The sequence below is a fragment of the Notamacropus eugenii genome, chromosome 1 (assembly GCF_028372415.1).
Source record: "Notamacropus eugenii isolate mMacEug1 chromosome 1, mMacEug1.pri_v2, whole genome shotgun sequence".
NCBI lineage: Eukaryota > Metazoa > Chordata > Mammalia > Diprotodontia > Macropodidae > Notamacropus > Notamacropus eugenii.
In genome coordinates this window covers 661,721,671-661,747,245 of record NC_092872.1, presented here as the reverse complement: position 1 = coordinate 661,747,245, position 25,575 = coordinate 661,721,671, and the positions used below count along the sequence as shown (strand labels likewise).

Genomic DNA, 25,575 nt, shown 5'->3' with positions numbered 1-25,575 from the left:
GAGCCCACAGTTTGAAGATAGAGCCATCCTTTGCTTTCTGGAGCTGAATGAAAACTGAAGTTAGAATCATAAGATCATTGGATTTTAGTGCTAAAAAGGGATCTCAGAGTTCCTCTAGGTCAAGGGTGATTCTCCTCTATCTTCATTTTTAAAATCAGTTTTTATTGATGTCTTCTTTTTTACGTCACCATAGTTATCCCAGATGCCCCTCCCAGAGAGTCATCTCATATATCAAACAATATTGTTTGGAGAGGGGGAAGAATCAGCACAACTGATAGAAACATTGGAAAAAAAATCTGAAAATATGTGCAATGTGTTAATACGTGTTGGACCTGCCCCTTTTATAAGGGGCATCCTCTGATATCTCTTCAGTTGGAGCCTCTTTGAATATTTTGGTGTGTTCTTTCCATTTATGTTGTTGTGGTCACTATGTATAATGCAGAGGCAGGAAACCCATGGCCTCCAGGCCACATGGGGCCTTTTAGGTCCTCAAGTGGGGTGCAACCTCAGAGCTGTTTGATTGACGTTTCTCTTATTAGTGATTTGGAGCATTCTTTCATGAGGCTGGGAATACTTTACAATTCTTTTGAAAGCTGTTTGTTTGTTTGTTCTTCTCTTTGGGCCACTTCCTTATTGGGGAATGGAAGAGGAGGTTCTCAGTCATTTTGGTTTCATAAGCCTCTTCAGCAGTCTGAGGAAGCCTCTGTGCGCCTTTGCAGACTTCAGGTTCTAAATGTAGAAAATAAAAATACAGAAGATTACAAAGGAAACTAATTATATTAAAATAAGGATGTGATTTGTTTTTTCCCATTCAAGTTCACTGGAAAGTAGAAGGGCCTCTGTTGATCCCAGGCCAAGAACCCCTGTCCTAGTCCAACACCCTCATTTTGCAGATGAGGAAACTGAGAAGAGAGTACATGTGACCTGCTTGTGTTCATAGAAGTAGCAAGTGAAAGATGTGGGATATGAACCCTGGTTTTCTGACTTCACATCTTTGTACTGCACTCAGAATCGTAGACTAGAGCCTCAGTAGGGACATCCACACCAATCTAGTCCACCATGTACTCAGACAGATGAACTAATCCTGAAAAGAGGCTGTTGAGCCTTCACTTGGAGGCACAGTGGATACCTCATAGGGAGTGGCATTTGTCCAGAGAGCAAGGCTGTGAGTGGGGCTGGTACCACTCCTGTCTGAGCCCCTCTAGCAGACACACACACCTACCTTATGGTTCTGGGCAGGAGCACCATCTTGGGGTTCAAAAGATGGTGGCCTTTAGTCACACTGTCAGCCCTACCAACCCAAGGCTGCTGTTGTCAGGAAGCCCTAAATGTAGATCTTCCTGCAACGGGAGAGCTGTTTGCCTCCGTACAATGCCTCCATTGTAATTCTAGTCATTATGCATATTCGGATTACATGGTCATAAAATTACAATCGAATCACTCCAAATGGAAGTCAGATGAGGAATAATCCATGAAAAATAACCTGTGACAACATAAATAGAGGATGCAGAAGAAAACTTGACTCTATGGACTTTTTAACCAGAATAGAGAGTTGAAGGGCTTAGCCTGAGGTAAGTTTCACACTTGGATTCAAGAGGTGATTCCACAGAGGGCTTTCAGCAAGCAGAGGTGAAGCCCAGGTTCTCCTGAAGTCTACAGTACGTGGGCCCCTGAGCCCCCTGTGAGTTAGTTAACTTTCCTTAACTTTGGCAGCCTCAGTGTAACACATGACTGACTACACATCCTAATGGCAGTCAGGTCAGTGGCTGTATTTTTAAGGTAAAAGAATGTTGTAGTATTAAAAACAAAAATGTCCTGGGAGTTAGGGAGCCAAGTTAAAGTCCTGACTTTGCCACTAACTAGTTGTTTTAAGTCACAACCCCTCTGAATCTCAGATTCCTCCTGTGTAAAATGGGAACTTACTACCCACCTCATAGAGTTTTTGTGCTTTGTAAATCTTAAAGCTTTGTCGAAATGAGAGCATTCGTCCGTAGGCATTTCTTGCTTCCTTTTAATGTTAGTTATGTCTGTATGTGTCTGTTTTGTCTCCCCAACCCTGGGACAGTTCCTTGAGGACAGGGGCCATATCTTGTACTTGCGTAGATTCCCCCACAACCCCTAGCAGTTCTCTGACCATAAGAGTTCAAGGAAGACTTGAATGGTCATGATGGTAATGCTGATAATAATTGACAGGGGTATAGGGCTTTCAGGCTGGCAGAGCAACTTTATACATTGCATGTGATACAAGTTTTGTTCAGGAAGGTCCTGGAGTTGTTATTATCCTCATATTTTAGAGATGAGGAAACTGAGGCCAGGACAGGTTAAGTCATGGGCCCACAGCCAGTTTAAGGTGGAGTTTCACTTCTTTCCTGACTCTTAAATCCAGCCTGTCTTCCCACTGTGCCAAGGCCATGTTGAGGATGGGGAAGTCTGGGTAGATTTCTGTGGTTTCTGACCTGCCTTTTACCTTCAGGATCAAGTATGAACTAGCATTTGAAGCCCTTCACAACATAGCCAGTTCTTACACTTCACTCCTAATGCCACTCAGCCCCGAGTCTGGCCACAGAATCCTAGTTTGTTCCTCACACAACACACTCCATCTCCTGAATCTATTCTTTACACAGAATACTCTCCCTCCTCTACTCAAACTCCTGCCTTCCCTGGCAGCTCAGTACTCAGCTCCCATCCCATCTTCTTCAGGAGGCCACTGCTGGTCCCCCCAGCTCCCGATCCCTTTCTTCTGAGGTTGCCTCCAATTTCCACTTGGCTGTCAGAGTGGTCTTCCTCAAATACAGGTCTAACCCCGTTGTTACGCTCCTTATTAGTGGTTCCCTATGGCCTTCAGGATCAAATCTAAAACCTCTCTTTGGTCTTCAAAGTCCTTCATAAGTTGGATCTTCCCCTTCTCTCCCCCACCCCATATGTTTGTGCAGTCCAGTGACACTGGCCTTGATGGTCCTGGTGCAAGCCACTCCTCCCAACCCTCTTGCAGGCATTTTCCACATTCTCCCTCCTCATTCATCTCTGACTCCTGACTTCATTGGCTTCCTTTAGGACCCAGCTAAAATGTCATCTTTCACAGGAAGCCTTTTCTCATCCTTCTGAATTGTACTGCCTTCCCTCTGTTGATTATTCCCAAATTATGCTGTATAGAGTTTGTATGTACAGTGCTTGGTGGTGGAGGACTGCAGTCGCCTGGACACCTGCTGCAGCTTTTTCTCTCCGACAATAACTGATAGAGTCTGTAATAGCCCTAAATTATAATTTTATTCTTCAGAGGGTAGAGAAGGTGAGAAGTGCTACTTTGTGTGCACATAGTGAGGCAGGGTGCTAGGCCTGGAGTCAGTCAGGAAGACCTGAGTTTAAACCTGGCCTGAGACACTTCCTTGCTCTGTGACCTTGAGCAAGTCACTTGATCTCTGCCTCAGTTTCCTCAGGTGTAAAATAGGAATAACAATAGCACCTACTTCCCAGGGTGGTTGTGAGGATCAAATACATATTTGCAAAGCACTTACTTTGTACTATGTACTTATTATGTACCTGGCACATAGTAGGTGCTTAATAAATCATGATCCTTTCCCCTTCTCTACCTGTCTCTCCCTGAGCTCCTTGAGAGCAGGAACTGACTTTCTTTTACCATTTTTTGTATCCCTAACACTTAGTTTGGGAGGGCCTGGCACAGAGGAGGCCCTTAATCAATATTTACTGACTGACCCAGTGTAGGTCCTTGACATACGTGGTTATCTACATGTTCTTTCCACCATTAAAATGGGAACTCCTTGAGGGCAGGGGCTGATTTTTTTTTTCTTTTTTCATATTCCCAGTGCTTGACACATAGGCATTTAATAAATTCATGTTGTACTAACTGTCTGTGTACTAATGGGTTTGAACTCAGAGTTGGTTAGGGCTTTGGTGTGGCGAATCACATTGTGGGTTAGTGTGGGGCCCAGGGTTGGGTTAGCTTGTTCTCTATAAAGGCTGAAGATGAAGGGACAGAAGGGGCCATCAGCCAAGAACACACTGTCCTTAGGGACTGATAACAGGAGGGATATGAAGCAGACTGGGAGGGAGAGGGGGGAAGGTAGGTGCTGGGGCAGGTTCAGAGAGCACTTCAGCACCTCCCCATACCCATTCTGCCTTTCCTGAGCCCACTCAGACTCAACCAGGGCCTGTGGTTTAGAGCCAGGTCCCCATGTTGGCCCTAAACACCAGCTTCAGAGACTTGAACTGGTAGTTGCTGATTTGGCTCTAGTTTGGGGGATGGAGGGAGACTGGAGCAGGCACATTTGAAAAATGAGTTGGGCCCAGTGAAATCCAGCTGGATGGCCAAGGGCCCAGAAGTGGAGCACCTGCTGTCCTCTACTTCCTTGTCTGAGTGCCCAGGTTTCGGGTTCATGCACATACAAAAAAATGCCAGTGTCAGAGGGTAGACTTGGCTGAATCATCCTCCTATCTCCAGGGGGAGGGGAAATAGCCAAGGTCACACGCTGGTGACTAGCATCACGGGGAGGTTAGGAGGCAAAGGAGGAGAGAGGCAGAGGAGAAGAATCAAGCTAACCAGAGACCATGGGCACTGGTGGCTTCTGTCCCCTCCTCTTCCTGGCTTGGGGAGAGGGCTTGGACTGGTGTTTAGGCTCCCTGACCTGACACCGAAACCAGAGAGGGAGCGAGCAGGTGCATGGGGTGGGGCTTTCCAGGAGGAGACTGTACACAGATGACTCCCAAGTCTGGTGTTGGGTTCCCCAGGAGATAGATCTGTTTACCTTAAAGGGAAGAAGGGAAAAATCCTCTTCAAACATTTTTTCATGTTATAGGTATATTCATGTATAATGATATGTATATAAATGTGTATACAAATACATATGTGGACATACATATGATAAACTTCAGTTTTAGCAAATATGGATCTAAAGAATTATAAACTCCTAGAGTATTGAAGCTAGAAGGGACCTTAGGGATCTTCTTGTTCAAAGTTTCCCATAACCCTGAGATCTGTGCACTTTTTTCCCCATATCTTGATAACTATATTTCAATATATTGATTTCCTTTGCAATCCTATGTGCTTTATTTTATACATTTATAACTTTTGTTTTGAGAAAGGGTCCAAGAGTTGGCCAGATTGCCAAAAAGATCTGTGGCCTCCAAAAAGATTGAAGAACCTTTGTAGTTTCTAGGTTAATAGCTAGCAGGTGAAGCAACTGACACCTAGAGAAGGGAAAATAATTGGGAGCTAGTATTAGAACTCAGGCTTCCTGGCTCCCAATAACAATATCCTTTATATACAGGACTTTTAAGAAGGGGAAAAGATGGGCAAATTGTCTGTAATGTCTTGTTGGGGGAGGGAGTAGCCAGGTTGGAGAGTTGGAAGAGAAGTGAATATGAAAATCCATCGAGTGAATAGCATGTTGTAGCCCTCCTAAGGCTGGGACTCCCTGTTTTACATGATTCGCCCCCATTCTAGCACCTGGCACAGTGGCTTACATTTAGGACATCTTGAACAGAGAGTTACTTGATTTAGGATTGATGAACTTTTTTTGATCTTCAGGGGTTAGGCAGGGCCAAGGAAGGTGGGTTCTTTGTGGGCTGGTAAGAGGCAGGTGGCAGCACTAACCCCAGTTTAACTTGTTTGTGGCCGTTAGGAAGGTCCACCTACCCCAGCTGCCCCCCACCTGGGATTCTGTCAGGGGCTCTATGGTCTGATCACTATCGAGACTATCTCCCAGGTCACAGCATGTTCACACTTTCTCATCCTGTATGATTCTTGTCCATGTCCAACAGAGCCTTCACAGGCAGTCTACCCCAAATGCTGGGGTTCTTCCTCTGGATGTCATGATGTTGAGTGCTGGTGGAATGCACCTGGTAGCTAACCATTGACTCTCCCTCACTCTCCTTCCATAAGTGGTCTACCTCCGTTTCTCCTCATCACAGCCCTTCACAACCTGGCCCCCTCTTACTTTTGCAGTCTTCTTCTACCTCATTCCCTGACACATACTCTTGGATCCATGCCACTGGCCTCCTTAATGTTCCACAAACAAGACTATTTCTCAGATCAGGGCTTTCTTCCTTTCTCCCTTGCCTGGAGTACCCTCCATCCTCTCCCCCAACTAACTTCTTTTAGTCCCAGTTGAAATCCCTTCTTTTTCTAGCAGCTTTCCCCAGTCCCTCTTAGTGTCAGCTCCTTCTCTCTGTTAGTTATTTCCTGTTTATTCATCATGTGTATAGCTTGTCTTGTGTAAATGTGTTTCATGTTGTTTCCTCCATTAGATTGTAAGTTCCTGGAGGTAAGAATTGTCTTTTGCCTCTTTTTGTATTCCTAGTGCTTAGCACAGTGATTGGCAGATAGTAGGTGCTTAATAAATGTTTATTGATTAGTGGACCTGTCTTCGGGGCAGTAAATAGAGTGTTAGACCTGGAGTCAGGAAGACTTATCTTTGTGAGTTCAAATAGCCTCAGATACTTGCTAGCTGAGAAAGTCACTTACCTGTTTGCCTCGGTTTCCTCATCTTTAAAATGAGCTGGAGAAGGAAATGGCAAACCACTCTGGTATCTTTGCTAAGAAAAACCCCAAATGGGGTCACAGAGTCTCACACAACTGAAATGATTGAACAACAGCAGACCTGTCTGATGACATCACCCTCACCGCTTGTTTTATGAAAACTTAGCATGTTTGAAACAGAAGTAATTATCTTTCTCCCCCCTTAAACTTCCCTATTTCTTCTGTCAAAGGAACCACCCTTGTTCCAGTGTCTCAAGGTCATAATCCTGGCATTAACCTTGGCACCTCACTCTCCTTTAACCCTCATCTCATCAGCTGCCAAACCTTGCCATTTCTACCTCCATAAGATCTCTTGAATATGACCCTTTCTCTCACACAGCTACCACCTTAGCTCCTCCTCTGTCACCTAGTTTATGGCAATGGCCTCCTAATTGGCCTCCCTGCCTCAAATCTCTCCCTGTTCTAGTCCATCCTGTACACTGATGCCAAGGTTATTTTCTTTAAGTGAAGATTTTACCTGTTATTCTCCTACTTAGTCAACTCACATGACTTCCTATTGCTAATAATCATATATAAACTTATATCATTATATGTGATATAGATCACATATAAACTTCTATTTAGAATCTAAAGCCTTCATAACCTCTCCCAAGCTATCTTTTCTGCCTCAGTGGATATTACTTTAAATTTGCCTTCTTTTCTATCACTGCCCAATTTTTACAACAATAATCTTCAAGCATATCGAAGGCACCCTTAATAAAGATTTGATAAAGGATTGGGCCTGCACAAAACATATTTTACAGTAGACCACATATTTATAGCCACATAGTTGACTAAAAGATAGAGAGGATACAGTATCTCTCTGGGCTTATTATTTGTTGAATATTAAAAAAAAAAAACCACTTGGGGAGAAAAAAGAAAATGTATCTTCAGAAGAATGTATTTCTGGGCCTGTGGCCTAGATCAGGAATAGCCCATAGGAGGGAAGTGTGAGATGAAGGGGGAGATGGGGGAAGGGGGACAGGGAGCTGGATGCTTTGTAAGCAGAGTTTCCCAGGTCCTGGAACAAACTCTTGCCTTTGTGCAGGTCGAACTCGCTTCCCAAAACTAGGCCTCTGGATACCCAAAAAGCAAATGGTAAAAGGCCATTCAGGGAAAAATCAATCAAAGATGCGCTCAAAGAAATACTTAAGCAGGAGTTCTGAGACAGGAGCCTTTCAGGAGGGTTTGAAGGTAACAAGAAAACACCCTTCATTGATGTAAAGCAGAAGCTGAGGATCAAGAAAGATGTATTCCATGGAAACAGATTGTCGTAAAGCACAAATTAGACCCCATCACTTCCCTGCTTAATAAGGATCAGTTACAAGTTTCTGTGTTTGGCATCTGTGCCCTTCACAACCTGGCCCTTGCCTATGGTATTACACATCACCCCACTTGATGTGCGCTGTGTTCTGGCCAAAACGACCTTCTTTCTGTTCCTTCCTCAGCACATTCCATCTCCAGCCATGCCCATTCCTGGAATAAACTCTGCCCACCTCTGTCATTTAGAATCCCTAGCTTCCTTCCAGACATCAGCTTTTCAGTGAGGCTTTTCCTGAGCCCCCAAGCTGCTAGGGCTCCCCCTCAAAAAAAATTACCTTGTATTTACTTTATTTAATATTTAAATTCTATACTTGGCATTTTAGAGTAAGCTCCTCGAGGGTAGGGAAGATTTAATTTTTGTCTTCACAGCCTCAGCATCTATCTAGCCCAGCTCCTGACTTATAGTAGGCACTTCATGCACTTGACTGACTGCTGTTGCTTTTGTCCCGTCCTCATCTCCATGAGTCAGGGCAAGGCAAGCACATTTAATGCTTTTCTCCCTACCCCTCCCCTCCTTAGTTATCTGTGGAGAAGTTGAATTCTGATGAAATAGTGTGTGCCACTTGTAATGTTAGGACCAAGAAATCAGCAAGCATTTTTTTTAAAGTTAAAATAAGTAAAACATTTTTATTTCTTTATCATGCAGTTTAGCATGCAGTATTTTTACTTAACATTGACCTACATACATGTAGCCTGTGACCAAATACTTAAACCAAATTTTAGTTTTTATTTTTTTTTGTAAATAGCATTTTTTTCCCTATTACATATAAGAATAGTTTTCAACATTTATTTTTTCAAGATTGAGTTCCAAATTTTTTCTTTCTCTCATCTCTCCCCAAGACAGCAAGCAATCTGATATAGATTACACATGTGCAGTCATGTAAACAGATTTCCACATTAGCCATGTTGTGAAAGAAGAAGCAGAACAAAAGGGAAAAGCCACAAGAAACAAAAGACAAGCCAAAAAAGAGAAAACAATGCTTTGATCTGCATTCAGACTCCATAGCTCTTTCTCTGGACATGGATAGCATTTTCCATCATGCATCTTTTAGAATTGTCTTGGCTCACTGTATTGCTGAGAAGAACTGAGTCATTCACAGTTGATCATCACACAATGTGGCTGTTACTGTGTACAGTGTTCTCCTGCTTCTGCTCACTTCACTCAGCATCAGTTCATGTAAGTCTTTCCAGGTTTTTCTGAAATCTACCTGCTCATCATTTCTTCTTAGCACAATAGTATTTTATTACATTCATTTACTACAATTAGTTTAGCCGTTCCCCAATTGATGGGGAATTCTTTGCGTCACAAAAGGATCAGTAAGCATTTATTAAACACCGACTGTGGGCCAGACCCTGCTCTAGGTTCTGGGGTTACAAAGACAATATCAAAAGCCTAGGTAGCCTAGGAATCAAAATGAGCATAACTTTGAAACCGTGGCACAAACGATGCATTTGAATCAGCAGGGTCCAAATGGCCTAACCTGAGCACTTAGGGAGTCAGCAAATGAGATTACAGAGGCAGTAGTGCTTGTTTCTGAGGAAGCAAAGAGGAAAGTCTGGAAGATAGTCATGCTAATCATAGACTGGTTGCCTTAAACTTCCATGCCTAGGACAATAGTGGAACAGCCCACAGGACAATCAATTTTAAATAACTTAGGACACCATAAAATGCCGGGTGTTGTCTAGCTTAGCTTTGTGAAGAATGAATGACGCCAAAACAGTTCTGTCTCCCTCTGTGGCTGAGTGGTGGACCATGGCGGCCCACGGGATTGGGGTTGGGAGGGGGGTGTTGCAGTATGGGTCATCAATTGAACTTCAGTTAAATTCATCTTAGCATTTATAATATTATGTAGGTCATTGGGAGGGATGCAAAGATAAATGATGATATGTGCCTTCTCCTTGGAGAGCTGATGGTCTAGAAGGAAAGATGCAACATGCGTCCATGTAACTGCCATACAAAATAAAACATACATTCATTAATGCAAGCTGGGAGGGAATCTTATCCAACCACGTCATTTCACCGATGGGGAAACAGATTCTGATGGATTAAGCCAATCAGTCGATAAGCATTTATTAAGTGCTTACTATATGAAAGAGATTGTGCAAAGAAAGACAAAAACAGTGCTTGCGTTCAAGAAGCTCACAATCTAGTGGAGGAGACGGCATGTAAATAATCAGGTACTCGCAGGATATATTTGGGCAGCTCAATGCCTTTCGCTATTCATTGTGCCACCTAGCTGAAGTCGGGAAGATTCATCTCCTGAGCTCAAATACAACCTCAGACACTCACCAGCTATGTGACCCCTGGGCAAGTCACTTCACCCTGTTTGCCTCAGTTCCCTTATCTGAAAAAATGGGCTGAAAAAGGAAATGGCAAACCCCTCCACTACCTTTGCCAAGAAAACAGCAGAAGGGGTCCTGAAGAGTCGGACATGACATGACTGAACATCAACAAGAAATACAAGATATGTCTACGTAGAATGGATGGACGGTACTCTGAGGTGGAAACAAGCAAGCAAAGCTCCTTGCCAAAGGTGGGCTATGAGCTGAAACCTGAAGGAAGCCAAGGGAGGGGAACAGGAGTAATGCAGGCATGAAAAACAGCCTGGGCCAGAGTCACTGAACCGCAGAGTGCATGGAGAGGGGCAGAGTATAAGAAGTGTGCAAAGCTAGGAGGAGGCCAGGGTACAAAGAGCTGTCAATGCCAAACAGAGGAGATTTTGTGGGATCCTGGAGGTCCTAGGGAGCCACCAGAGACCATTGTGGAGAAGAGTTGTGACATGATCCCACCTACCTACACTTCAGGAAAACCACTTTAGCAGATTAGTGAAGAATGACTGGAGCCAAAGAGAGATGGCAATGCAGGGGGCTGTTGCAATAGTCTAGCTGAGAGGTGATGGGGGGCTGCGTGAAAAGAAGAAGGTGAATATCAGATGTAAATGCAGAAACAAGATATGGTAACAGATGACTGGGGATGTGGAGAAGTGAGGAGGAAAGGACAACTTGCCCAGGTTCACACTACCAGTAAGTGGCAGAGTTGGGTGATTCACACCCAAGTCCTCTGACTCACAAGGCAGCTCTCTTCACAATATTAGGAAAGACAGTAATTACTCATTTTGGCTTGTTATAAGAAGCAATATAAGATAAGGATACAAATGCCAAGTTAAAAACTGAGCCATAGAATTTAGATTTTTATGTGGTAGGACATACAGAGCTGTTTAAGAGTTAGCATCAAAGGACTGGATTCAAATCCTGGCTCTTTCCCTTAATAGCTGTACAGCCTTGGGCACTTCACTTAATCTTCACTAGCTTCAGTTTCCTCATCTGGAAATTAGAGGGTTGGACTAGATTAGACATGTCAAACTTATGGCCTGTGCCCACTTCCAGGTGCAACCTGAACCAGATTAAAATGTAATTGGGAAATGTTTTTTTAAAATACAATAAAATATAATGTTAATTTGTTGCTTTCCAAGTCAACATGTGGTCTGCAGGGAGTGTTTTCTATTTGAGTTTAATACTGTTGGTCTAGATGACCTTTAAAAATGCATCCAGTGCTGAATCTTGATCATATGATCACATCTCTGAGGAGTCCAGTGATTCGTTGGCTCCCACAGAATTCTTGTTAACAAACTAGGAAGAAACGATAGACCATACTAACACTCAGATGGTTTTAGAATAATCTCAAGGGCTAATTATTTATGTCTTGAAAGAACAAGAGACTGGCACCATTATGGTCTAAGCGTCTTTATTAGAGAGTTAAATGATGAAATTGAGAACATTTGTGGATTGTAAAAGTTGACATTGTTAGCATGAAATAAGCATAATGATAATATTGTTTATCCCTATATCACTATGTCATTTACACATTTATTTTAACTCTGGTGATCCTCACTACAATCCTTTGAGAAGGTGAGGAAGGAGTTAGTCCCATTTTACAGGTAGGGCTACTGAGACTTGGGTTAAGTGGTTAAGTAAATTGTCCAAGTTCATGTGACTGCTTTATAATGAAGATCCCAGTTCTTACCAAGCTGATTAAAGGATAGGAACCAGAATTCATCAGTGTCATTGAAAGAGGGTTGTACAATTTTTTTTAAAGCCATCATTGTGTGAAAACATTTTTTCCCCTATTGCTGATGGGTTACAGCAGTATCTATGCTGTGGGGTCATCTTACATCTTTAAAAAGCACATTTTTGCTTTTAATCATGGCATCAGTATCTCAGAATTTCAGAGTTAGAAGGGACTTCCCTGGGCAACAACTCCATCCCTTATCAGGGGAATTAGAAGAAGAGACAAGAGTGCTTGGAATGTCTCTTGTCCAGCCCCAGGGTGTCTTCTTCCATAAAATTATTTCAGCTCCCATTGATTTCCAAGAAACATAGAAATGTAGAACTGGAAGAGACTCCAGCAATCATTCAGACCCATCCCCGCCCCCCTCCCCCAGACAGACCCAACAAGTAGCCATCTGTCTTCTGCTTGGTGACTTCCAAGGAGAAGAAGCCTGCCACCTTTCTAGATGACCCATTCTCCCTCTCCACAGCTCTTGATTGTTGATGTCAAGCTGAAACTTGCTTCTTTGCATCTCCCACCCATCACAGAACAAGGATGCTGCCCTCAAAGGCCAAACAGACAGATTCTAATCCCAGTCCTTTGTGACAGCCCCAGAACAAAGATGGCTGTCACGTTCCTTCTTTCATCTTCCTTTTTCCACATTAAATAGCTACATTTCCTTCAACTTACCGTTCTGTAACGTGATCTAGAGGACCTTCAGCAGCCTGGTTGTCTTCAGAATTGTACACAATGCTCCAGTGTGATCTGACCGTAGCAGAGTACAACAGCACTGTCACTTCATATTCTTGGCAGCTTTGCCATGCTTGGTTCTGTGCTAGCTTATATTTTCATCAGTTACTTGGATAATGGATATTGGAGGAATTCTTCTCCACTTTGCATGTAAGAGGGAGAGCTAACATACTGCATGTCAAGATCCAACAAGATCTTGACCAACTAGAATGCTGGGATGAATCAAATAAGATGAAACCTAGTAGGGATAACTATAATGGCTTAGACTTGGGTCCAACAAATTAGCTTTTACAAATACAAGCTGAAGGAGACATCGTTACATAAACAATTTATCTGGAAAAAAAAAAAAAAGAAAAGATCTGGGGTTTAGTGGCCTGCAAACTCCCTAGAAGTCAATAACATAGTGGGGCAGCCAATTTTGGACTAGCACAGAACCAAGCATGGATTCCTGGGGCACTAATTATGCTGGAGATCTCTGGCCAAGTTGACATTGACTATGAGTAATTGTTAAAAGTGTGATTTCATTTATTAATACTATTAGCTAAACCAGCAAGTCCAAGAAGAGTCTGTCAAGACCAGAGGTGCCCCACATTGGGCCCTCAAGCATTCCGGGTCCCTTTTTACAGTTGGGTTTGGTGCCACTGACTGACACCACTTCTCTAATCTTTCAGTTTAACAACTACCTCAAAAAAGGAAATAAAGTTAGCCTGGCAGGACCTCCTTTTGATGAATCCATGCTAGCTAGCTCTTTGTCTTCCCTACTTTGTTTTCTAGGAGTCCTCTCACCAGTTTGTAATGGTACTTTCTAAAGTGTCCCCAGGAATTGAAGTCTAGTTCGCTGGCCTGTAACCTTAAGATTCTGTCTTCTTCTCCTTTTAAAAACCTGGTGCTGTGTACCCTTCCTGCTCAGCCTGTTCTTTCACATATCCCAGATGCTGGCTCAGCAGTCTTATCCACTAGTTTTTGTAGGACCCAGGGATGGATGCAGCTCAGTTTTCCAAGTGGACTCAAGGACCTCCAAGGCCTCTTGCTGTCTCTCTACTTACTTTGGGTACCATTCAAAAGTCATTTTCCTCAGAGAAAACAGAAACAAGACAGTAAGTACACCAGCTTTGCCTTCTCCATGTTGTTGGTTATCATCATCCCATCTACCCCCAGCTGTGGTTCTGTCCATTCTTTGATCTTGGTCCTCTTTCCCCAGTATAGCTTTAAAACCCTTTTTTTTGTTGTTGGTTTTTTTTTTTTTAGCTTTGTACAGCAATTTTTGATGAACTTGAACTTTAGTGCTCCTGATACTATTCTTAGAGGACTAGGTCATACTTTGGAATTTTTTTCCCCACTGTTACCAGCCTTTGCTTCCATGCAAAGGCTGGACTTGTGGGTTGTATTATAAGGAACTCCCATGTGAGGAAACTCCCTCTACTGGTAGCAGGTTGGCACTTCTTTTGCAATTTGGGATCTTACAATGTTGCCTGGAACAGACCTACCACTCCACAGGTCTCCGGGAAAGGGCCCAACCAGATTAAAATATAATTGGGAACTAGTTAACAAAGTAGAGAAAAGTTAAGTAAAACAGATAATGTCACTAGGTGATTTTCTAAGACAGTGTGCCACTGCAGGGATCCTTATGTATGGTTTAATGTCCAACCCCTTCATTTTTCAGATCAGAAAACAGGCCCAGGAAGGTAAAATGATTTGCCCAAGGTAAGTTAGTGAGAGGCACAGCTGGGATTGAAGCTGTATTGCCATGACTCTCAATCTAGCATTCTTTCCATTCTTCCAAATCTGGCATTTCCTCAAGTTCCATATGTATAAAATTTGCATAAAAATACTTGTAGTACCTCCCATCTGGAGTTTTTGAATGAATGGAAAAGAGTTTATTAAGCATTTGCTGTGTGCCAGGCACTGTCCTGAGGACTGGGGAGGCAAATATAAACAAGCAAGGCAGTCTTTACCTCGAGGACTTTACCTTCTAATAGAAGAGGTGAGCTGGAAGAGGGGGCAGGAGGGAGCGGTTTGGAGAAGGCCAGAAGTGACAAGGTGGGCAAGATCTGACAAGATAAGGAAGAATCTCAGGTATCAGAGCCCAGAGTTCCAGGGGAGAAGTCCAAGGATCCAGTGAGATAAGGGAGGTAAAAATGCTTTGTAAAACCTTGTTGTTGTTGAGTTGTTAAGGTTGTGTCCGACACTCGATGACTCCATTTGGGGTTTTCTTGGCAGAGATGTTGTAGTGGTTTGCCATTTTCTTTCTCCAGCTCATTTGACAGATAAGGAAAATGAAGCAAACAGGGTTAAGTGACTTGCCCAGGGTCTGTCCGAGGCCATATTTGAACTCAGGAAGATGAGTGTTATTGATTCCAAGCTCAGTTGCTCTAATGTCCTATATAAATATTAGCTGATAAACTTAATTTGATCCTTCTCAGTACCTAGCAGGACAGCATACAGGTGGTGCTTAGTAAAGATTGATTGGTTGATTCTTCTCTGATCAATACCAGCAGCTGTTCCTCTCTGTCCAGTGTGAATGGTACATCATGGCCCAGTTCACTGGAGGCAGCATGGTGTTGGAGACTTCTGTGGCACTGTGGAAAGAACACTGGAGCTAGACTGGGAGAGCTTGGGTTCGAATTTCTGTTATTATCATTTGCTACCTAATGTGCTCTTAGGCAAGACATCTAACCTCATAAGGCATTTGTAAATGAGGGGTGTTGGGTTAGGTGATCCCTAGCCTCGGTCTGGCGGAGGAGACAGTGGCAAAATTCGTCCCTACCTAAAAACACACAGGTCTTCCAGTCCCTAGTGAATGGATAGAAAAGCAGTTAGACCTAGGAGACGGGAGGTGGACTTAGACTCAGGAAGCCTTGGGCACTCATCCTACCTCTAAGTCAAGTCCCTTAATTTAATACCTGTGTTACCTACTTCACAGGATTATTGTGAGGCTCAAAGGGGTCATCCAGGTTAAAGCCCTTTTTCAGACTTTAAATGAAATGTTTACTATTTCATAAGAAATAATGATTATGAAGAAATCAGAGAAGCATAGCCTGCCTTTGTTGAAGTGATGTGAAGTAGAGTGTGCAAAACCAGGAAAACAACATACACACTGACTATGATAATGTAGACCAGAGGTATATTGCAGCCTGCAACACTCCTGAGTATGGCCAGAACCAAATTAAAATGTAATTAAATGGGGAACATTTTTTAAAATAAAAATATGATGGAACATAGGAACATTAATGTGTAGTTTTCTAAGTCAATATGTGTACCACACAGACTCTTATGTATAGTTTGTCATTGCATCTTTTTTCAGTCGTGTCCAGTTCTTTTACGACTCTTGGGGTTTAGTGGTCCCCATTTTTCTTTGAGTTCGACACCTCTGGTACGCACAAAACCAAACCGAACGCAGTATAGTTAGAAGAAGAAAGGAGAGATGGAGAAAGCTGCCCCTCTTACCACTTTTTACAGAGATGTAAAACTGTCTGGGTTAAGTGTTATCTGTACTATCAGGTGGGGTTGATGGATTCGTTTTCCTTTCTCCTTTTTTTAATTCTTTGTTACTAAGGATGGCTTTCTGGGTAGAGAAGCGTTATATTCAGAAATGAGGGTGATTTTGAAGCAAACTGTATAAAGATATTTTAGAGAGTTCCCCATTAATATCTACCGTTATTATTTTGTTCTTTTTCATGGTTTCTCCCATTAGTTCTAATTCTTCTTTACAACATGATTTAATGTGAAAATATGTTTAAAATGAAGCTATATGTTTAATCTATGTCAGATTATACACCATCTTGGGGAAGGGAATAGAGGAGGAAAAATTTAGAACTCAAAGTCATATGGAAGCGAATGTTGAAAACTAAAAATAAATGGATAATTTTTATCCATTTCTGTCATTATTTAGCAGGGTATCAGGTAAGGCTACCAGCTCAGTTTTGTTACAGCATCAAATTAGCATCTTAATCTCACCTCAGGAAAATGGGATTTGGGCTCTGTGCCAAAAGGAGGATTTCCTTGCAAGGGCACACTTTTCCATATGGTTCCTTGGCATGGCATAGAGACCCAGCAGGGGAGTAGTGCCGGAGATTGCATCAAGTAATTAGTATGTTACTTTTGCCTGTTCTTTGACGTGGGAGAGCAGACAGGATAGTCACATGACAGCCCTGCCAGGTGTGACAGGTTGCCTTGACCAGACTTTGTTGGATGTGGACAGAGCCTCTAACTGAAGAATAAGGAGACTGGGGATCTAGAGTAGGCTGCATTCTCCCTGCCCTGTCTGTGATCTCCCATTGCCTGCAGTGCCTCAAGGAGGCTGCTTCTATCCCCCAGGCTTGGCTTCCTCCTGCAAAACAGGGAAAATCATCCCTTACACAGACCTGTTGTGACTGATAGAAGGCAGTAATACTATCTGATGAATGAGCACAGGATTTGGGAGTTAGAGCCCTGGGTTCAAATTCTGCTTTTAAGTTTTGTTGTGTGAGTTTATTAATATAATTAAGGTACACTTGAGGGTTTTTTCTTTTTTTTTTTAATTAAATTTTTATTGAAATCTTTTCTTGCTGACGTCACCATTATCCCTCCCCCTTTCCTCTTCCAGAGAGCCTCCCCATATAACAAATAATATTTTTGGAAAGAAAAAGAGAAAGATGAGGAAAACAGTCCTCCCTCCATATGCAATGTTCCACTCGTGTGAACCTCTCGCCTCTGCAGAGGAAAGGAGTGGGGTGGTGGTGTCTCCTTCTGTCTCTCCCGTGGGCCCGCCTATTCTTGTCGCCATCTTTTATTGTCGCCATTGTGCATGTTCTTTCCCTGGTGCTGCTTACTGCGCTCTGCATCTGAGTCTTCTTAGGCTTCTCTTTCCTCATCACACATAGGATTTCACAGTCATACTCCATTACATTTGTGTAGGACTGGGGAAGGTCTAGTTCTTGTTACAAAGCTGCACGTACTACAAAATGATGCTGCTTTAAATATTTTGGTGCACGTGAGCAAAGGTGATGTGATCCTGGTATACTAATTTTGCTGATTGATTTACATAAAGATATGAAGGGCTGCTGTGCCCAGTACTGCAGTGTCCTCAGCTGGTGCTGCCACCTCTCTCTGTTCTGCTATAGCCTTAGTCCCATCTCTTCCATGAAACTGTTTGATTATAGAAATAATTTGGGAGACACATTCCTGGGCAGCCAAAATTCAGACAACAGAAGGTTAAATTAGGTCTGTCAGTGACTTGAAGCCGAAGAATCCTTATCATGTTCTCTTTGTCATTATAATTTATGATTATTTCCCTCCCTCCAGACCATTTTGGGTTTTTCAGCTAGTGGACTGCCCCATAGGAGTGGGCCTCCACATTCAGGCCAAGTGGGTGCCTCCATAGGGTGGTCTCTGGGGCAGGGAGGGATGAGGGGCAGTCTGAGATGATGAAAAGAACACTAGATGGGAGTCACAAAGCCTCATTTTAGACCCCAACTTTGCTGTTTGCTGCCTGTGAATGTAGAATGTCACTTTTCTGCCCTGAGCCTCAGTTTCCATATTTGTAGCATAAGGGAATTGGACTAGATGATCTTTTATTAGTTTATTTTCAGTGTTCTACAATCACTACCATATAATTTAGATTATTATTTTCCCCTCCCTTCCCCCTCCCTCCTCAAGACGGCATACTATTTTGTATAGGTTCTGCGTATACATTCCTATTAATTCCTACATTTTCACTATAGTCATGCTGTGTTGAAAAATTAAAATGAGTGGGAGAAATCATCTAACAAACCAAAATGCAGCGCGCGCGCACACACACACACACACACACACACACACACACACAAAAGTGATCTGCTCCAGTTTGCAATTGAATTCCATAGCTCTTTCTCTGGATGTGGAAGGCATTTTGCCTTAGAAGACCATTGGGAATTTTTTAAGTCCTTGCATTGCAATGAAGCACTAAGTCTACCAGAAAAATTCCTCACCCACTGTGGTCATTGCTGTGCACAAAGTTCTCCTGGTTCTGCTGCCTTCACTCAGCATCAGATCATATAAGTCTTTCCAGGCCTCTCTGAAGTCTTCCTGTTCATCATTTCTTATAGCACAATGTATTCCATTACATTCATATACCATAACGTGTTTAGCCATTCCCCAATTGATGGGCATCCCCTTGATTTCCAGTTTTTGGCCACCACGAAGAGAGCTTCTATAAATATTTTTGTACATGTGGGACCCTTTCCCATTTTTATGATCTCTTAGGGATACTGGACTCGATGAGCTTGAAGGGCCCTTTTATATGGTAGATCTTGGGATCCTTTGAAGTGTTACAGGTCCTCTCCCTCCTCTGGTAGCCCCAGGTATCAACAGTGAGGGCTACTGTGGCCCAGTAGACAAGGCACTGCACTTAGAGGCAAGAAGACCTTCATTTGAATCCCATCTTAGGCATTCACTTTTGTGATCTCAAACAGAGGTCAGAGCTAAAATAAAAGGTCTGATCCTCAGTTTCCTTATGTGTAAAATGGGAGTAGTAATAGCACCTACTTCTCAGGTAAATGCTAGCATGTATTGTGACAATCACATAAAATAAGGTATGTACTGTAAATTTCCTTCGTGTGTGTGTGTGTGTGTGTGTGTGTGTGTGTGTGTGTGTGTGTGTGTGTGTGTGTGTGTGTGTGTGTGTGTGTGTGTGTGTGTGTGTGTGTGTGTGTGTGTGTGTACAGTCCTGAACCCCCTGTGGATGCCCTGGTTCTCTCTGTGGGATGGGATAGGGTGGGAGTGGAGGCCGAGTTAGGAGTTTCCATGGCCTGTAGCCATGGTGACAGCCTGAATCATCTCCATCTCTGCTGAGGAAGTACATTCCCTTTCTGTGCTGCGTGCCCGGCCTCTGTGGTGGCCTTTGTGAATTACTGACCCCATCCTGGGCATGTCCAATGCCTATGTTAGGATTGGTCTGAGAATTAAAGACTTCTTTTCCCCTTTCTGTAAATCAAAGAGTAAAAGGCCATTTGTGTCTTTGAATGCTGGCCCTAGTTAGGGCAGGCTTCTTTGTTATAAAATAATGATAATGATAATAATAACAAAATGTAGTTCTTGACTACTTTAAGACTTACAAAGCACATTATGTAGCTCATTGCATCCTCATGACAAACCTGGGAAGTCAGTGCTGTCATTATCCTTATTTTACTGTTAACCTGTAGAGGTTAAATACCTCATGTGAGCCCAGGGTCACACAACAGGAAGTGTCTGAGGACAGATTTCCTGGCTCCAAGGCTAGTACACTAGGCCACCTAGTTGCTCTAGCACATACTGACCTCTTTAGACAGTACGCATGTTGGGGCAACTTGAAAGTAGGGTGTGACTGGCTTGTTATGTAAGCCCCCTCTTGATGGGGGGGCTACAGTATAGATATTTCAGGCAGGATCAGTCTTGCTTGACTTTTGAAAGCTTTGAAGGCACACACAAACCCACTCTAGCAGCAGGGGGTGCGGGTGGCTGGACAGCATCCCCTGCCTCTTGGGAGTTGAACTGATTAGGGTGGGCACAAGCAGCTCTGATGTTGATGAGAGTGGAAAAAGTGAGGGCCTGAGTGGGTTGATGCATCCATAGGTGTACAGAGTATGGATAAGGACTAGGGTGGGGAGTGGAGATGAGAGAAAGGCAGGGGTCCTACATTTCACCTGATGAACTTGACAGACATGCCTTGTGTGTGATTGTCACCCATACTGCGGGTGATTCCTTGGGAACGTGCCAGAAATGTGAGCATCATATGTTTGTACACTCTCCTCTTCCATCTGGAGCGGTCTCTCCAGCTCCCAGGACAAAAACAACCCCAGGCCATTTTCCCCTGGACAGAGTTGTCTGTCCCTACGTGCTGCCTGGCCCATCTGAAGAGGTGACTGGGGCCTGATGAGAGATGATTGTGTCCCAGATCTCCAGGTTCCCTGCTTGCTGGCCAGGCTTCCTCTTTTCCCTCCCTTCCAGCCCTTTCCTGGGGGAATATAAAGATTAGGATATGAAGAGAAGGAAGTTCCCCAGACAAAGCATGTCAAGATGAGCAGCCAAGTACCAGGCAAACCTGACATTTGGAGAAGGGCGCCCAGAGGCCTGGGGATTTCTAGTTTTGCCAGGAGTGATAGGACGGATTCACTTCTGGATTAGGCTGGTTTTTTTCCTGAGAGGTGATAAAGTTGTTCCCTGGAAGGGGCAAAGGCACTACTGAGCCTGATGCCATTCTAGGTGGGCAGATGTTGGTGACCCCCACTTCTGGGGATCACTTTGTTGAGTTTAAGGGAAACTCACCTAACCCATTATACTGTAGGGGAAAGGGAGAGCTATGGGAGAGTTGGGACCTATCATACCTCATGAACACTTCTGACTATCTCATTTGGCCCCAGCCTTGGAGGACTGAATCAGGGTGACTGCTCGATAATGTGCTGGTCTTGGGCAGAGGGACCCAGCTGGACTTCTTTCCTCAGTGTCCTGGATCAGAAAGACCCATGGGAGAAAACTGAGTTCAGATCCTTATTCTGTTACTTATATGATATCTGGAAAGGCAATATCCCCTCTGTGGGCCTAAATTTCCTCCTTTGTAAGACAAGGGGGCAGGATTAAAAGTTCTCTGAGGGTCCATCCAACTCTAAATCTTGTGATCCTCTGGGTCCCTTGCTTATCTCAGGTCCTCATGATAGGCCAGCCATCTTGCTTGGGTAAAGTTTGGTCCTAAAGTTTCTGACCTCTTGACTGTTCTCTGACTCTCCATCCAACAAAGTAGACCCTGCTTGAAAAGGCCATTGTGGGGACCCCCTGTCAAGTCCTCTTTCATGTGGAAAAGGTGTTCCCTGGCCATCACACTTAACTCTGGTCACTTCCTTCCTCCAAGCTACCTGTTTGAATGCCTTACATCAAGGTTTGCTTTTCCTCAGAGCCTCTTCCCATTGGTCCTACCTGGCTCTTTCCACCCCTTTAAGGTCTTCAGGATCCTCTTAGCATTTAGGTATATTTTTTTGCATGACTGTAATTCAGTTTTTGTGAACATTGTAAGGTTTTAGGGCTGAAAAGAACCTTGGACCATTCCATTCAACCTCTGTTTTACAGATGAGGAAACTGAGGCCTAAACAGTTTAAGTAGCTTGCCCAAGATTTCACAGCTTATTGATGGCAGAGTCTGGTTAGGGACTAGAAACTGAGACTTCTGACTTAGCCTAGTCCAGAGGCTACTTTCTATTACGCCTTCCTGCCTCATTTAGCTACAGAACATTCTAGGTAGTAAGATTGAGAAGTGCTATCTGCTTTTATTTATCTCAGGTGGAGACAGTGTGGTGGTATGCTGAACCAGGTTCAGTTCCCACCACATACTTAATAGCTGTGTGGTCCTGGTCATGTTACTTGGTCCCCACAAGGCTTTTCTGTAAAATGAGGAGGATTAGACTTGATGATCTCCAAGGGTCCATTCTGCCCTAAATCTATGGTCCTGTGGCATATCAATGAATCATTCAGAGAGTTCAGTGAGGCGCTCAGGCCAATGGCTTTGGGACTAGGGTGAAAGAGCTGAGGGGCAGGTGAGGCTTAACTCAGAACAATCAGTAACTGTAAGAGGATGTACATGCCTGTGATGCATATCCCTTTGCCTGCGTCTTGTAGCCAAAACCAAATGATTTTTTCACTTTCAATATACTAGGTTAACTTTCTTCTTTCTTCCCCTCCAGTTGAGCTCTGTTCATTAAGAGTAGCATTTTAAGCTAGCAAGAATGGCCTAACCGCTAACTTTCTTTTCTTAAATTTTATTTGGCGCCCAGTGTGCAGCTTATCGAGAGACCTTTGTTTTTCCTCTTGGCAGCTGGAAGAGGCAGAACAATTTGCCATGATGGTCATCAACCTACAGGACAAAGCTGGGGAGTTTCTCCCCAAAGGTTATCTGGCACTGGGTCTCACCTACAGCCTCCAGGCAACAGATGGTAAGTGAGCAGGTGATGGTAGAAATCTCCACTCTCGGGACTCTGGCCTGACAAGTGGGATGAGTGGCCTGGTTGCTGAGGGCTCACCTAGTTCCTGGCAAAGCTGGAAGTTGGATCTGGTATCTCAACTTCCAGTCCAGGGCTGTTTGCACTTGTTAGTTGGTTGATTGACCCAATACCTCAGCTTCTCACAGGCTGCATTCTAGGCTTAGAGATTCCTTCCCCAGTCCCCCTCAGGCTGGCTTCTTTACCAAGTGAGCTCTGGAAATCACACCTCCTTTTTTTATCCTTTTGGCTTGATTTGAAGGGAGCTTATAGGTCCCGTTGCCTTCTCCTTTCACTGTCTCACACTTTCAGGGTCAGTCTTTTTTGCTTGCTGTATATCAGTGCTACACCTCTCAATAAAACATAAAGATGGAAAGAAAAAGAACATAGCACCTACCACAATCCTAGGCTGTCCTAGTTCTCATTAAAGGATGATAATTTCTTTGGCAGTCATCCCTGTGGGTTAGATTATGGTCCAGAGTACACAAGTGAACCTTGCTTTACGCAAACTCCATTTGTGAGAGCATCTCAGTTAGCATATTATGCTAGAAGGGCCCTTTTGCCACTAAATCCTGTGATGAGATTACTGACTTTACCAAAAAAGGCTATGTTTGATGGGATTTAGAGACAAATCCCTTTAGATAACAAGCTTTCCTAATGCATTTTAAGTAAGATTTGATTTACATTCATATTACATTTAAGTTTTTAGGAATCCTTCACTCCATCTATGAAAAGTCTCAGTCTGGAACATCCAACATCCTTCCATTAACCCCACGATTCAGGGGGTTGCAGGTTAACAGAACCTAGTTTCATTTTCTTTGGCTCTTATTTCTCTAGAAGTCAGCTCTTTCTCTGGCCAGGTTGTAGCTGGAGTGAAATACTCTCTGCCTAAGCAATTAATACAAACCAAGTCAAGTCAGTAAGCATTAAACACCAGCTATATGCTGGGCACTGAGCTAAACCATAGAGATTCAAGGTGGATGGGGGCTGGGGGGAGGGAACAAGGGTTTATGAAGTATCTACTGTATGCTAGGCACTGGAGGACAGCCCATGGGATGAGGAGATGTGCAAGGAACAGCAGAGGAGGAGGACCCAACCCTGTACTTGGTGAAGGAGTAGGGGGCAGAGGGAAATGAGAAAGAGCAAAGTCAGTTTGGCCAGATAAGACAGAACTGGAAACCGGGAGAGAACAGTTGAAGACAGAATATCTCAGTTTGAGACAGTGAGGTGATCTACCGGACTTAGGAAGAAGAACCCAGGTTCAAATTTCGCCTCTGATGCTTATTAGCTATGTGACCCTGGGCAAGTTACTTTGCATCTCTGGGCCTCATCAGGTTCTTACTGTTAGGGTTGGGAGGAGGGAGAGCTCAGCATGGGCTAAGTAGGCAGGGAAGACTTCATAGTGGGGGGGTGTGAGCCGGACCTTGGAAGATGGACAAGGTTTGACTGGCTGGAGCAGAGAGCCAGGCAGCATTGTGGGATAAGGAATGAAGTGAGAGGGAACTAGGGAGCAGTGTCCCAATCATTCTTTCTGGTGCCATTCATTAGGAAACTTCGAGGCATGGGGTGCTCCTGCTAATATCTTGATGGTTCTTGGCCCTCCTGCATGCCAGGCCCTAAAAGAGCTTAGGTTGTGTTCCATGCTAGACGACCACTTGGGGTAGGAACGGGCTGATTCAGCAAGCCTGGAATGGGACACTCATGGTTTTTTTCTATGCTTTTCTCCTCTAGCAACACTGAAATCCACACAAGATGAATTGAACAAGAAAGCCCTCAAGACACTACAGAGGTAAGGAGTCCAAAAGTAAGGGAGGAGGGAGGGGGAGAAAGAAACAAACGTTTATTTAGCATCAGCTGTGTGCAGGCACTGTGCCAAGCACTTTACAGATGTTACATTGTTTAACCCTTCTCCTAGACCAGTGGTTCCCAAAGTGTGGTCGAGAGATGCTAAGATCAGTGAGGTCAACACTGTTTTCATAATAATATTAAAACATTTTAATTTCTAACACAGTTAATAGCAATAGATATAATGAACAAAAGCTCTTTAGGGTCCTCAATAATTTTTAAGAGTGTAAGAGGGTCCTGAGACCAAACAGTTTGAGAACCACTGCCCTAGGTTTGCTTTTTGATCACTAGTCTCATTCCTTATGTTGGTATAACTCTTCATCCTCTTAAAAAAATTTGTTCAAGACTCTTTTCTTTTAATTTTTTTCATTCTCTCCTTTGGTTTTTTTTATCATCATTTCCAAATATATCTCTTCCCTATCCACAACCTTTTGAATCATCCCTTACTGTGAAGAGTTAAAAAGAGAAAAAGCAGTTCAGGAAAGACAACCAACATATCACCGAAGTGGAATAATGTATGTACTGTTGCCTGCCCGTAGTTCTCTGGCTCAGCCTTATCTGGTCCTCATGATACTGCTCTGAGTTATGTTGGACAAGTATTATCATTTTGCGGTTGGGGAAACTGAGGCTGAGGCAAAATGATTTGCTCGAGGTCACACCATGAATTTATGACTAGGCATTTTTTTGGCCCCAGACTCTTAATGCTAACAGCACACATTCTTAAAACGGATCAGTCCAGGCCACAGAGTGATGTAGGTACTATTGTACGTGGCTGGTCCCCACAATCTTGGAAAACTTGGTAGGTATAGGGAAATCTTAGCGAGAAGAGAAGGTCGACATTGTGGCCAGTAAAAGAGACAATAGAAATGCCAAGTTTCTGTTTTTTATGTCTACGTTGACTGTCCTGGGCCACCCAGGAGTCACATGGATGCTAATGTAATCATCTCCCTCCTGCCCCTAACCATGAAGTGTTGCCTTAGCAGCCCAGGGTTACAGGGAGGCTGGAGCTAGATTTGTCCTCCTCTTTTGCAGGCAGCAGGAGTGTGGTGACAGAATACTTGTTAAAATTCCCTTTCTCTCCATGTCTCTGTGTCACTCCCTTCCCCCCTCTCA

The 25,575-nt window shown here is 43.6% G+C and overlaps 1 protein-coding gene across 4 annotated transcripts in view; it reads left to right on the top strand.

The window, feature by feature from the left end:
* TTC7A (tetratricopeptide repeat domain 7A) overlaps positions 1-25,575 on the top strand; it is a 201,173-nt gene that overhangs the window by 90,083 nt on the left and 85,515 nt on the right. For all 4 annotated transcript variants that reach the window (XM_072635672.1, XM_072635674.1, XM_072635671.1 and 1 more), the window contains exons 12-13: positions 22,455-22,572; positions 24,349-24,406. In XM_072635672.1, coding sequence (XP_072491773.1) covers positions 22,455-22,572; positions 24,349-24,406 — 176 coding nt within the window. The remainder of the gene's footprint in view (positions 1-22,454; positions 22,573-24,348; positions 24,407-25,575) is intronic.